Here is a 14800-nt window from a genome sequence, read left to right as displayed (position 1 = left end):
ATCAACAAATCCCATTGACTACTGAGCCTATCACCATCCCGCCTTTTAGCTTCAAAACTATCTCTATCATCGACACTGAAAAGGTCATCCTCTCCCTGAAGCCATCCAACTGTACGGGCGACAGTTGCCCAGCACAAATAATAAAGGATGCAGCTAGAGACTTAGCCCCGTTTATCTCGAAGCTCATTAACTCCTCCTTCAAATCAAACACAGTACCGGCCAACCTGAAAGAATCCTGGGTCCTCCCCCTACTTAAAAAACAAACCCTTGATCCATCTATCCCAGCCAACTATAGGCCCATTACCACCATACCTTTCCTACTTAAAATTATCGATAGAGTAGCCTACCTCCAAATTCAAGACATCTTGGAAGCCAACCATCTACTAGGCTCTCGGCAATCGGGTTTCTGTCCCCTCCATGGCACTGAAACAGCCTTGCTAGATCTTAAGACTAAAATTGAGGAGTTAAAGGATAGTGGAAAAACAGCTCTGCTATTTTTACTGGACTTGTCAGCAGCCTTTGACTTGGTGGATCACGCAGTTTTATGCAATCACCTCAGGCTCGTTGCCAACTTCACAGGGGAAGCTATAGCCTGGGTCCAATCCTTTCTAGCCAACCGGACTATTAGAGTTTTCTCTACATCCACCTGCGCTGATCCTATCCAAATAACATGTGGAGTCCCACAGGGCTCTTGTGTCTCACCCACCATGTATAACATTTTCACCAAGCCATTATTTGACAAGTTGGACAGACTGGGTGTCACCTACACAAATTATGCAGATGACACTCAGATCCTAATACCCCTTTCGGGCAACTATGAAGCAGACTTGGCCTTGGTGAATACGATATACATCCTCATTCAGGCATGGATGGCTACCCATGGCCTCTGCCTGAACGATGATAAAACTGATATCTTGCTCCTCGGATCTCATCATAACCTAACAAAGCTCACCCGAACTATGCATCCTTTAATATTGGCAACATCATTAAGGTTATGCCAGAGAATAAAACTCTAGGATTCTACTTGGACTCCTCTTTCACCCTTAAAAAGCAAGTGAACTCCCTCTCCTCCTCAACAACCTACACTTGCAAACTCATCCGAGCTACCAGACCGTTCCTGTCCAGCGCCAGCTGCCTCACTTTGGCCAATGCTCTTATCATGTCTAGACTAGACTATTGCAACACCCTATACTCAGGAGCCAAACAGTCTGTCACTGACAAACTCCAGAGATTGCAAAATAACACCCTAAGAGCAGCACTGAACACCCCACACAGAGAGCATATCTCTAAATACCGGACAGAGGCCCACTGGCTAAAAATCAAGGACAGAATCCTCCTTAAAACTATCTCTCTCACTTCTAAATGCCTAAATAATCTAGCATCTCTGTACCTATCTGAAAATATCAACAGGAGATCCTCAACCCGACCTCTGAGATCTGCTAACACATTCATGCTTGAAATCCCTAGATATAAACTGACTACGGCGGGAGGATCCAGCTTCCCTGTCAAAGCTGCACAATCATGGAACACACTCCCATTTGACCTCAGACGCCCACTACCTTACGCCAGATGTAGAAGTAACGCTCTCAAATAGCTTCACACTAATGATATGTAACCCCCTCCCCCCGCTCTAGCCTGATCCTGCTATGATCTCCTTCTATTGATGACCCTGGCAACTGTCTGTACTGTATTATATATTGTAATTTACTCTGTACTTACATGTATGTTCTAGCCTGTGGTAGGCATTGTAACTAAGCTTTGAGACTTCTTGTACTGCTGCGCCCAGCTGCCCAAGGGCTTGGTGCACATTATCAAATAAATAAACAAACAAACAAACAAACAAACATAAAGACTTGTCAGTATGGCTAAAGGCTCGTCAGTATGGCTAAAGGCTTGTCAGTTCAGTATGGCTAAAGGCTTGTCAGTATGGCTAAAGGATCGTCAGTATGGCTAAAGGATCGTCAGTATGGCTAAAGGCTTGTCAGTATGGCTAAAGGTTTGGCTAAAGGCTTGTCAGTATGGCTAAAGGCTTGTCAGTATGGCTAAAGGCTTGTCAGTATGGCTAAAGGTTTGGCTAAAGGCTTGTCAGTTCAGTATGGCTAAAGGCTTGTCAGTATGGCTAAAGGCTTTTCAGTATGGCTAAAGGCTTGTCAGTATGGCTAAAGGCTTGTCAGTATGGCTAAAGGTTTGGCTAAAGGCTTGTCAGTTCAGTATGGCTAAAGGCTTGTCAGTATGGCTAAAGGCTTGTCAGTATGGCTAAAGGCTTGTCAGTATGGCTAAAGGTTTGGCTAAAGGCTTGTCAGTATGGCTAAAGGCTTGTCAGTATGGCTAAAGGCTTTTCAGTATGGCTAAAGGTGTGTCAGTATGGCTAAAGGCTTGTCAGTATGGCTAAAGGTTTGGCTAAAGGCTTGTCAGTATGGCTAAAGGCTTGTCAGTATGGCTAAAGGTTTGTCAGTATGGCTAAAGGCTTGTCAGTATGGCTAAAGGATTGGCTAAAGGCTTGTCAGTTCAGTATGGCTAAAGGCTTGTCAGTTCAGTATGGCTAAAGGCTTGTCAGTATGGCTAAAGGCTTGTCAGTATGGCTAAAGGCTCGTCAGTATGGCTAAAGGCTCGTCAGTATGGCTAAAGGCTTGTCAGTATGGCTAAAGGCTTGTCAGTATGGCTAAAGGTTTGGCTAAAGGCTTGTCAGTTCAGTATGGCTAAAGGCTTGTCAGTATGGCTAAAGGCTTGTCAGTATGGCTAAAGGCTTGTCAGTATGGCTAAAGGTTTGGCTAACGGCTTGTCAGTATGGCTAAAGGTTTGGCTAAAGGCTTGTCAGTATGGCTAAAGGCTTGTCAGTATGGCTAAAGGCTTGTCAGTATGGCTAAAGGTTTGGCTAAAGGCTTGTCAGTTCAGTATGGCTAAAGGCTTGTCAGTATGGCTAAAGGCTTGTCAGTTCAGTATGGCTAAAGGCTTGTCAGTTCAGTATGGCTAAAAGGCTTGTCAGTATGGCTAAAGGCGTGTCAGTATGGCTAAAGGCTTGTCAGTATGGCTAAAGGTTTGGCTAAAGGCTTGTCAGTTCAGTATGGCTAAAGGCTTGTCAGTATGGCTAAAGGCTTGTCAGTATGGCTAAAGGCTTGTCAGTAAGGCTAAAGGTTTGGCTAAAGGCTTGTCAGTTCAGTATGGCTAAAGGCTTGTCAGTTCAGTATGGCTAAAGGCTTGTCAGTATGGCTAAAGGTTTGTCAGTATGGCTAAAGGCTTGTCAGTATGGCTAAAGGTTTGGCTAAAGGCTTGTCAGTATGGCTAAAGGCTTGTCAGTATGGCTAAAGGTTTGGCTAAAGGCTTGTCAGTTCAGTATGGCTAAAGGCTTGTCAGTTCAGTATGGCTAAAGGCTTGTCAGTATGGCTAAAGGCTTGTCAGTATGGCTAAAGGTTTGGCTAAAGGCTTGTCAGTTCAGTATGGCTAAAGGCTTGTCAGTATGGCTAAAGGCTTGTCAGTGTGGCTAAAGGCTTGTCAGTATGGCTAAAGGTTTGGCTAAAGGCTTGTCAGTATGGCTAAAGGCTTGTCAGTATGGCTAAAGGCTTGTCAGTATGGCTAAAGGCTTGTCAGTATGACTAAAGGTTTGGCTAAAGGCTTGTCAGTTCAGTATGGCTAAAGGCTTGTCAGTATGGCTAAAGGCTTGTCAGTTCAGTATGGCTAAAGGCTTGTCAGTTCAGTATGGCTAAAAGGCTTGTCAGTATGGCTAAAGGTTTGGCTAAAGGCTTGTCAGTTCAGTATGGCTAAAGGCTTGTCAGTATGGCTAAAGGCTTGTCAGTATGGCTAAAGGCTTGTCAGTATGGCTAAAGGCTTGGCTAAAGGCTTGTCAGTATGGCTAAAGGCTTGTCAGTTCAGTATGGCTAAAGGTTTGTCAGTATGGCTAAAAGCTTGTCAGTATGGCTAAAGGTTTGGCTAAAGGCTTGTCAGTTCAGTATGGCTAAAGGCTTGTCAGTATGGCTAAAGGCTTGTCAGTTCAGTATGGCTAAAGGCTTGTCAGTATGGCTAAAGGCTTGTCAGTATGGTGAAAGGCTTGTCAGTATGGCTAAAGGTTTGGCTAAAGGCTTGTCAGTATGGCTAAAGGCTTGTCAGTATAGCTAAAAGGTTTGTCAGTATGGCTAAAAGCTTGTCAGTATGGCTAAAGGTTTGGCTAAAGGCTTGTCAGTATGGCTAAAGGCTTGTCAGTATGGCTAAAGGCTTGTCAGTTCAGTATGGCTAAAGGCTTGTCAGTATGGCTAAAGGCTTGTCAGTATGGCTAAAGGTTTGGCTAAAGGCTTGTCAGTTCAGTATGGCTAAAGGCTTGTCAGTATGGCTAAAGGCTTGTCAGTATGGCTAAAGGCTTGTCAGTTCAGTATGGCTAAAGGCTTGTCAGTATGGCTAAAGGTTTGGCTAAAGGCTTGTCAGTTCAGTATGGCTAAAGGCTTGTCAGTATGGCTAAAGGTTTGGCTAAAGGCTTGTCAGTTCAGTATGGCTAAAGGCTTGTCAGTTCAGTATGGCTAAAGGCTTGTCAGTATGGCTAAAGGCTCGTCAGTATGGCTAAAGGTTTGTCAGTATGGCTAAAGGTTTGGCTAAAGGCTTGTCAGTTCAGTATGGCTAAAGGCTTGTCAGTATGGCTAAAGGCTCGTCAGTATGGCTAAAGGCTTGTCAGTATGGCTAAAGGCTTGTCAGTTCAGTATGGCTAAAGGCTTGTCAGCATGGTTAAAGGCTTGTCAGTTCAGTATGGCTAAAGGCTTGTCAGTATGGCTAAAGGTTTGGCTAAAGGCTTGTCAGTATGGCTAAAGGCCTTTCAGTATGGCTAAAGGCTTTTCAGTATGGCTAAAGGCTTGTCAGCATGGTTAAAGGCTTTTCAGTATGGCTATGCCATTTATATGGAATTCTCTACTCTCTGAGATGACTTCATTTCTGGCAAGCAAGTAAAGCCAGTCTATGCAGGTAACTGCCTGATGCTCTTCAAGCCTTAGATTAGCACACAGAGCCTTTTAGCGCAGGTGTGCTTGATACAATGATAGCAGAACACGCTATGAAAGGCAGTCTATGATGCACCATGCTGGCTGTGGCCAAACACTTGCAGGAGAATGGTAGAGCGCATGCGGATATGAACTTAGGTTCTTTTAGGTCTGTGGAGAATAGAGGAAACAAGAATAACTCTGCGGCAGGAGCCTCACTCACTGAGATGCATGCTGTATTATTTTGGCAAATGCCACATCTGTGATTGCCAAAGATTGCACATATTCATGCCAAGCACACTTTAATTAATAATGTGTACGTACAGGTGAACAAGCGAATTCGACAGGAAACAGAGTCAAGTAACGCATGGAGTGAATACATCCCGACGCCCTCCTATTATGGGCTGGACTCGCTGGATCCTAAGAAGAATTTCTTTATCATTGCCTGTCTTGTGGCTTTTCCTTGGCAATCCTGCGGAAATTCTGTGGGATTGCCATGATAAAATGAAAAACAAAACTGGTACTCCAGCCAGCCGAAAACGTTCAAATTCCACCCGTGCTGCTCTTTCCCCTTCCAGCCTCCACCCTAATATGAATAGTCCCTTTCCAAACCCCATTTCTTTTATTGCTAACTGCAAGTTTCTCTCAGTGATTGCTCACATGCGGAGCAAAGTAAAATGATGGCTTGTCATCTCTTAAAAGCCTGATTGCTACAGTGTGCCATGTGCGATATTAAACACATATTCTGGACCAGATGCAGACCCTACTCAGAGGAATCTCTCAGAATCTGCTGGGCGAGCTTACACCAAGAACTTGGAATATTTGCAACCCTTTGTTCCCAGTCTGTTTCTTGTTTGGCAGCACACACCCGTCCAGCAGTTTCCACACTCCGGATCTTCATTGAAACCTCCCTTTTCTCCATGCAAAGGTTACGGCGGGTTCAGAAGGCTTGAAGCATGTCCTAAGGGACAGAGCTTCCCGTTTCTCTCCAGGGATCGGTGTAGACAGGGTCAAATCCGGGTTCACCTTAGCGATGAGGTGTTTCAGGCACCCTGAAATCAGATGGCTGTTATCCCCATGTTAAAATCAGCTGAACTCGTGGCCTTGGGAGTCCACAGGAAATCCAACTACTGAGACAGAGTGGCCCAGCCTTTGAACCAGTGACCAGCTGGCTGGTATCTCTAAAAGTACCTTTATCTAACATTGGGTCCTGAAGAAAGTGGTATAAAAACAAACAACGCACTGAAACCGGTTGACCGTACACTATAGTCAGATGCTCAGCTAGTTACTGGTACCCGGAGAGGAATTATTTAAAAAAAAACATCTTTTACATATTACTTGCGTGCATAGTAGTGGAAGCGTTACAGTGAATCTCCTTCCACGTTTCTTTTAGTCCCGCTACTTTCCGCCAGACCTTTAATTGAGGCCATTTTTGTAAAACATGTATGCACTTGGACTTTGTAGCGTCATTTAATGGAGAGCCAGTCTCCTTTCTCTCCCCTCACCCTAGATAGGCGGCTCGTCATCTCTGTCTAGGGAAAGTCCACTCTTAAGGGTGAGTTAGTCATGATTGGAGGGTCAGGTTGGCTATTTGGAAGTTTATTAAACAATCGGAGCACGCATGATGGACCTGTAGCTTGTGTGTGTTTAGTAGGTGGGATAAGGTGCAGTTTACTGTTATCCCAGTCCAGTCCTCTCTTGTGTGTTAAGGATTGAAGCACATCCTACCCCCTGAGATGTGAAAGCAGAATGATCCACTTCAGCCAAGTCACACACAGCACAATGCTGCCCAGTGGCCATCACTGGAAGGTCACCCCCAGTTCAGAGCCAGGTGGGAAATGCACTGTGAGTGTGGAGGTGAAGGCAAACACCCTTAAACTCGCTGTGCTGTGTGTGACTGAGATCTGTAATCCTACACATGGACATTTCTCTTGAAACTGAACCCTTCTAAATATCATGAGCTCTCACACACCCAGCAACGAGCACAAGCCTGGCCACATGCCGTTTGCCTATGTGTGTAATGCTTTCGGCTTGCAATTCTCGAAAGACCCCCTACATAGGTTCTGCTTAGTGAAACACTACAGAATTCTCTATATCAACGGTATCGGTACCGTCTCCAGATATCTGGGCCTCCTAACTAACCCTCGAGATGTATTGGCCAACGTGCTGGTGCTATCAGGCGTATACAGACATATTTCTCTGTTTGTGGCTTTCGCAAATACCCCGGGTGCTCATAACAGTAGTGATCTATGTTTCAAAACCTCTAGTTTCGGGCACCAAACAGTGAACCACCTAGCACCAATCCTGATTCAACAAATGTACCATCAGCAGATCCCCTAAATTCGGCATTTGCTTTCCAGAGTAAACCCATCACATACACAGTTGTTGAAACGGCATGACCCTCATAATGACCAGCTTTCCCTCACTGCTGTCTCCATCAAGTCATGGATTATAATGAAACGCACCGTCTATAACCCTCAGACTAAGGAACCAACAAGAAGCAGACCAAGACGTTTCTATGGTGGTGCTCCCTGACGGAGGCTATCCACCTGGCTACTAACCTTTCATTTCACAGATTATTAAACATCTCTTCCGTAACCCTTGCTATCCGCCCCTCCCATCTATATCGCCCTCCTTAAGGACCCAGAGGTATATACCCACCAAATATCCTTCCACTTTGCTTTTCATGTCGTTGCGTGCAGTCGATTTACCTGGGGAACATGGAAGACGCCTAAAATCCTGGCCATTGGAACAGATATGGAGGACATGAGTTCTCCTATGATTCCCGCGGGCATTGACCCGGAATGGCATTTGTATCCAGGGATTGGCTTCCTAATCCCAGACAGCAGTTCCAAGACCCCTCCAATGGCTTTGATCTGAGACATGCAGGAATCCATGATCTGGAACCCGAGAGTGAGGTTTGGCAGCAGGTCCTGAGACTGGTTGATTTCTTCTATGGCAAAGACCATGGCCAGGACATCCCGGTAATATCGAATGTGAAACCTGCAAGGAAATGGGAAACGGGTTACATGTTGTCTGTGGCACGATATTGCTCTCAGCCTCTGCAATACAGACACCAATCATACATGTCTATGGGGGATGATCACATGCAGGGCGTGGTGAGAACTGGCAATATTAGGCTTTTACCTCGACTCTACTTTCACACTAAATAAACAAGTCAGTGTCACGTCATCCTCTACTGCAGATACTTGTAGACTGATCAGGGCGTGTAAATCCTTTCTATCTAAAGAAAGCTGCGTGATTTTAGCCAGAGCCCTTATTTTGTCCAAGCTGGATTACTGTAATGCACTCTATTTAGGAGCAAATAAGTGTATCCTCAAGAAAGTCCAGATTTTACAAAATAATGCACTTAGATCAGCTTGCGGTATTCCTAGGTGAGAGCACGTTTCGAACGTAAGGAGACAGAATAAATGGCTCTCTACTAATGTCACAATCACGCTCAAAACGCTCCCCCCCACCCACAAATGCCTGAATGGTGCAACCCTAAGTTACTTCTCAGAAAGAATTGTCAAGAAATCCTCTACCCGCCTCCACCACAACTTTGGAACTACCTCCCTCTGGCATTGAGAGAGGACCAACCTTTCTTGCACTTCAGGCATAACATCATGAATTGGCTTGTTTCTAAAGACACTTTACTTATCCATAAGCTGTTGATTTACACCGATCTCTTCGACACTGAAACCTTAACTCATGCCCTTTGTGATATTACTTTTCTACCACATTATTCTCTGTTTCCTCATTTTCGGACAACCTAACTGTGACGCAACCTTTTGTAACACTTTTTGTTCATACTGTGATTACTTTGTATAAATCAAACTTGTAACGTGTGCAACTACATCAACTGTTATAATGTCATTTACGCCTAATCTATACATCTTCTCGTGTGTAAAGGCGCCCAGATACCTTCGGGTTTGGCGCGCATTACAAATCAGTAAACAAACAAACAAACAAACATGTTTCTGCCAAGTTTGATGAATAGAATTGCAGTGGGTATGCCGGATGAAGAGCCTAATTGGCATCACTCACAGTTCGGAGGGGCAGTAAATACATGGCAGTGATTCCATTACCACCACTTTTGCTGCACCTCTGCATTTGACCTTGAAGTGGATCATTTTTCTCCAACCTGATGCCCAAGGTAAATGCTCCACTTTAATGCCAAGAATTGGTGGATTTGCAGCACAGCATTACTGTTCATAGGAACTCCGCCAAACACCCACCTGGCGCTCTATGGACTCCAACAATGGGGATTTACACTGCCCTGGCAGCGCTTGGAATCGCATGCTGAAGCCTCAGAACCGAGTGTGAGCATCAGGAAACTCATAATGAAGCCCAGTGGTTTGCAAATGATGAGGATTACCACATGTTTAAAGTTGAGCGGTAGTTACTGCACCCCCAGTCATGGCACCTACAAATGGCAAAAGCACAATCACAGGAACAAAAATGATGCTCCTTTCGGGTCAGTAAGAAATATGATCAGGACCTCACATCAGTGTCTACGAATCAACCTGACCACTTAACCACAAACGCACACCTGCTACTGCTAGTGATGCTGGTGTGTGGCGTTATTGGTGACTCCCACCGGGGGATGAGAATCGCGGACATTGCTTGTGTCGGGTACCTAATCGGGACGGATAAATAACTGGGGAGGCCGAGGTGAGAAATACGTGTGGCTAAAACAACGTAGGAACTCAGTACACGTTCCGCTGTAAGGAAAAAGTGACGGTAATTCCATTACCGCCACTTTTACTATACCACCAAATTCCGAACCTGAGGGTAAAGTGGAGGATTCTCCTTACCTCTAAAATTGGGGGAATTACTGTGGCGGAAATACTCCTGTAGAACATTCCCCCATAATTGACATGGAACCCCATGACTCTTAAAATGGGGATTTACACTGCATTGACACCATTTGAAATCCTGTGGTAAATCCACAGGACTCAGTGGCGGTAAAAGGATGAGGCCCACAGTATTTTCATGAAATGAAAATGCATTTATTATCCATGAGGCATTAAAGTGTGGAATTTGACCCATGCATGCGAGAAGCGCCACGAGGCGATGCAGCTCCTACCAGAAATGTTCTAGACCTGCCAATAATGCAGCAGAAGTAGGCGATTCCAGCTTGGAGGGGGCGTGATGTACATGCATGCGAGAAGCGACACGAGGCGATGCAGCTCCTATCAGAAATGTTCTATACCTGACATGTCATGCAGCAGAAGTAGGCGATTCCAGCTTGCAGGGGGCGTGATGTACATGCATGCGAGAAGCGACACGAGGCGATGCAGCTCCTATCAGAAATGTTCTAGACCTGCCATGTCATGCAGCAGAAGTAGGCGATTCCAGCTTGGAGGGGGCGTGATGTACATGCATGCGAGAAGCGCCACGAGGCGATGCAGCTCCTATCAGAAATGTTCTAGACCTGCCATGTCATGCAGCAGAAGTAGGCGATTCCAGCTTGGAGGGGGCGTGATGTACATGCATGCGAGAAGCGACACGAGGCGATGCAGCTCCTATCAGAAATGTTCTATAGCTGACATGTCATGCAGCAGAAGTAGGCGATTCCAGCTTGCAGGGGGCGTGATGTACATGCATGCGAGAAGCGACACGAGGCGATGCAGCTCCTATCAGAAATGTTCTATACCTGACATGTCATGCAGCAGAAGTAGGCGATTCCAGCTTGGAGGGGGCGTGATGTACATGCATGCGAGAAGCGCCACGTGGCGATGCAGCTCCTATCAGAAATGTTATAGACCTGCCAATAATGCAGCAGAAGTAGGCGATTCCAGCTTGGAGGGGGCGTGATGTACATGCATGCGAGAAGCGACACGAGGCGATGCAGCTCCTATCAGAAATGTTCTATAGCTGACATGTCATGCAGCAGAAGTAGGCGATTCCAGCTTGGAGGGGGCGTGATGTACATGCATGCGAGAAGCGACACGAGGCGATGCAGCTCCTATCAGAAATGTTCTAGACCTGCCAATAATGCAGCAGAAGTAGGCGATTCCAGCTTGGAGGGGGCGTGATGTACATGCATGCGAGAAGCGCCACCAGGCTATGCAGCTCCTATCAGAAATGTTCTAGACCTGCCATGTCATGCAGCAGAAGTAGGCGATTCCAGCTTGCAGGGGGCGTGATGTACATGCATGCGAGAAGCGACACGAGGCAATGCAGCTCCTATCAGAAATGTTCTAGACCTGCCATGTCATGCAGCAGAAGTAGGCGATTCCAGCTTGGAGGGGGCGTGATGTACATGCATGCGAGAAGCGACACGAGGCGATGCAGCTCCTATCAGAAATGTTCTATACCTGACATGTCATGCAGCAGAAGTAGGCGATTCCAGCTTGGAGGGGGCGTGATGTACATGCATGCAAGAAGCGCCACGAGGCGATGCAGCTCCTATCAGAAATGTTCTAGACCTGCCAATAATGCAGCAGAAGTAGGCGATTCCAGCTTGCAGGGGGCGTGATGTACATGCATGCGAGAAGCGCCACGAGGCGATGCAGCTCCTATCAGAAATGTTCTAGACCTGCCATGTCATGCAGCAGAAGTAGGCGATTCCAGCTTGCAGGGGGCGTGATGTACATGCATGCGAGAAGCGCCACGAGGCGATGCAGCTCCTATCAGAAATGTTCAAATACCTGACATGTCATGCAGCAGAAGTAGGCGATTCCAGCTTGGAGGGGGCGTGATGTACATGCATGCGAGAAGCGCCACGAGGCGATGCAGCTCCTATCAAAAAATGTTCTAGACCTGCCATGTCACGCAGCAGAAGTAGGCGATTCCAGCTTGGAGGGGGCGTGATGTACATGCATGCGAGAAGCGCCACGAGGCGTTGCAGCTCCTATCAGAAATGTTCTAGACCTGCCATGTCATGCAGCAGAAGTAGGCGATTCCAGCTTGAAAGGGGTGTGATATACATGCGTTACGCAGACCAGATCTATTCCTTAAATATTTCAGAGTATTAGACCGGGCGTTCATTGCCTCTTCATGTGGCTGTAACGCACACCTGAACACTGCAACTGCTGGAGAATCTGTTTACCTGACACCCGTTTCATGAAGCAGCCCACAGAATCCCTCAATCGCTCGCCTGGCAGGGCTCTCATGCTTTGAAACATATGTCCTCATGCCAGACGGGGACAAAAAGAATTTTACCCTTTATGAATCTGTTTTTCATTTTAAATTGCTTTTTCCATTACATTTGCATAAACCTCGAATGCTCCCGTGTAATGTAAGCAGGTATGTTTCTAATTGTACGCTTTTGTCCGGGTCCATGGTCTCTATTCAGTCACCCCTTTGCACACCCACATGTGCAGCTCCCAATCACGCCTCTCAAAGCACGCAGGTTGGCTGGCCTGGTATTGAGGTTGGTGTCTGTCGTGTAGGCTCAGTGGACGATGTTTCCACAACAGGGATGTGTGTTTGACCCACTGTTTCATCCTACCGAGTTGGATAAAATGAGTACCACTGAGTTGGGTACCAATAAGCGTCAGTTATCTGTCTACAGCTCCAAGACGCCCTTGTTGTTGGCTAAGGTGTGCTTTGGAAAGACACCGGCAAAGCTATTCAATTGTGTGTAACTTATGCAGAAACAAACATGCAGCTGTAACACACTTCTCCAATCCCATATATGATATAACCTGCGGGCTGTTTGTGCGCTTTAGAAATGCAAATCAATAAAAAATACAAAATAACGGACACCGTGATATGCACACAATAATAGACTGTCCTAAATCCCCAGGAGGCATCAGCTGTGGCCCTCCTGTACAGACTGTAATCAACAGTACAGACCCCTCACAGAAGACGAACTGTGACACTTCTCAACACAGTGTGATAAGCTGCTCCTCCCCATCACAGAGTAGCTGCTGCACTTCTAAACACACTGTCAAAATCTGACCTTACCCCTCACAGGATACGTACTGTGACACAGTGTGATAAGCTGCTGCTTCCCATCACAGAGTAGCTGGTGCACTTCTAAACACACTGTCAAAATCTGACCTTACCCCTCACAGGATACGTACTGTGACACAGTGTGATAAGCTGCTGCTTCCCATCACAGAGTAGCTGGTGCACTTCTAAACACACTGTGAACATCTGACCTTAGCCCTCACAGGAGACGGGCTGTGACACAGTGTGATAAGCTGCTCCTCCCCATCACAGAGTAGCTGGTGCACTTCTAAACACACTGTGAACATCTGACCTTACCCTCACAGAAGACGAACTGTGACACAGTGTGATAAGCTGCTGCTTCCCATCACAGAGTAGCTGGTGCACTTCTAAACACACTGTGAAAATCTGACCTTACCCCTCACAGGAGACGGGCTGTGACACAGTGTGATAAGCTGCTCCTCCCCATCACAGAGTAGCTGGTGCACTTCTAAACACACTGTGAAAATCTGACCTTAGCCCTCACAGGATATGTACTGTGACACAGTGTGATACGCTGCTCCCCATCACAGAGTAGCTGGTGCACTTCTAAACACACAGTGAAAATCTGACCTTACCCCTCACAGGAGACGGGTTGTGACACAATGTGATAAGCTGCTGCTTCCCATCACAGAGTAGCTGGTGCACTTCTAAACACTCTGTGAAAATCTGACCTTACCCTTCACAGGAGACGTACTGTGACACAGTGTGATAAACTGCTCCCCATCACACAGTAGCTGGTGCACTTCTAAACACACTGTGAAAATCTGACCTTACCCCTCACAGGATACGTACCGTGACACAGTGTGATACGCTGCTCCTCCCCATCACAGAGTAGCTGGTGCACTTCTAAACACACGGTGAAAATCTGATCTTACCCCTCACAGGATATGTACTGTGACACAGGGTGATACGCTGCTGCTCCCCATCACAGAGTAGCGGGTGCACCTCTAAACACACAGTGAAAATCTGATCTTACCCCTCACAGGATAAGTACTGTGACACAGTGTGATACACTGCTGCTCCCCATCACAGAGTAGCTGGTGCACCTCTAAACACACGGTGAAAATCTGATCTTACCCCTCACAGGATACGTACTGTGACACAGTGTGATAAGCTGCTGCTTCCCATCACAGAGTAGCTGGTGCACCTCTAAACACACGGTGAAAATCTGATCTTACCCCTTACAGGATATGTACTGTGACACAGTGTGATAAGATGCTCCTCCCTATCACAGAGTAGCTGGTGCACCTCTAAACACACGGTGAAAATCTGATCTTAACCCTCACAGGATATGTACTGTGACACAGTGTGATAAGCTGCTCCTCCCCATCACAGAGTAGCTGGTGCACTTCTAAACACACGGTGAAAATCTGATCTTACCCCTCACAGGATATGTACTGTGACACAGTGTGATAAGCTGCTCCTCCCTATCACAGAGTAGCTGGTGCACTTCTAAACACACGGTGAAAATCTGACCTTACCCCTCACAGGATACGTACTGTGACACAGTGTGATACGCTGCTCCCCATCACAGAGTAGCTGGTGCACTTCTAAACACACGGTGAAAATCTGATCTTACCCCTCACAGGATATGGGCCGAGGATCATTCTTAAATGTAAGCTCCAGTGAAGAATATTCTGAATGCACCAGGAACATTCCCCCCAAAATCAGGTCTCCTTCCTTGGAATACATGCTCTGCTTCCAGGCCTGGAGTTTGCAGGCGGGCTGCAGAGCCCTTTCCTTGACCAAGACGAGGAGGAGCACGGCACAGACCCAGGCACCCATGGAACTGGATAATGATGGGCCTTACAGATATGGCAGCTCAGTGAGGAGCAGTCACTTCTATAGTCTTCCGAGAGGAGGTGGGTAGGCAGCAGGAAGCTCCCTCCTAATCCCGG

The 14800-nt window shown here is 46.6% G+C and overlaps 1 protein-coding gene across 1 annotated transcript in view; it reads right to left on the bottom strand.

Annotated features, from left to right (window-relative positions):
• Positions 1–14594, bottom strand: part of LOC138528215 (extracellular calcium-sensing receptor-like) — a 130173-nt gene extending 115579 nt beyond the window's left edge. Inside the window, exons 1-2 of the mRNA XM_069639671.1 lie at positions 14482–14594; positions 7670–7961 (exon numbers count right to left, since the gene is read on the bottom strand). Coding sequence (XP_069495772.1) covers positions 7670–7961; positions 14482–14594 — 405 coding nt within the window. The remainder of the gene's footprint in view (positions 1–7669; positions 7962–14481) is intronic.
• Positions 14595–14800: the final 206 nt, after the last annotated feature.

Source organism: Ambystoma mexicanum, chromosome 7q (genome assembly GCF_040938575.1).
Source record: "Ambystoma mexicanum isolate Mex_15411 chromosome 7q, UKY_AmexF1_1, whole genome shotgun sequence".
Classification (NCBI taxonomy): Eukaryota; Metazoa; Chordata; class Amphibia; order Caudata; family Ambystomatidae; genus Ambystoma; species Ambystoma mexicanum.
Note: the sequence above shows the minus strand (reverse complement) of the source record. Positions and strands in the feature narration are given on the sequence as shown.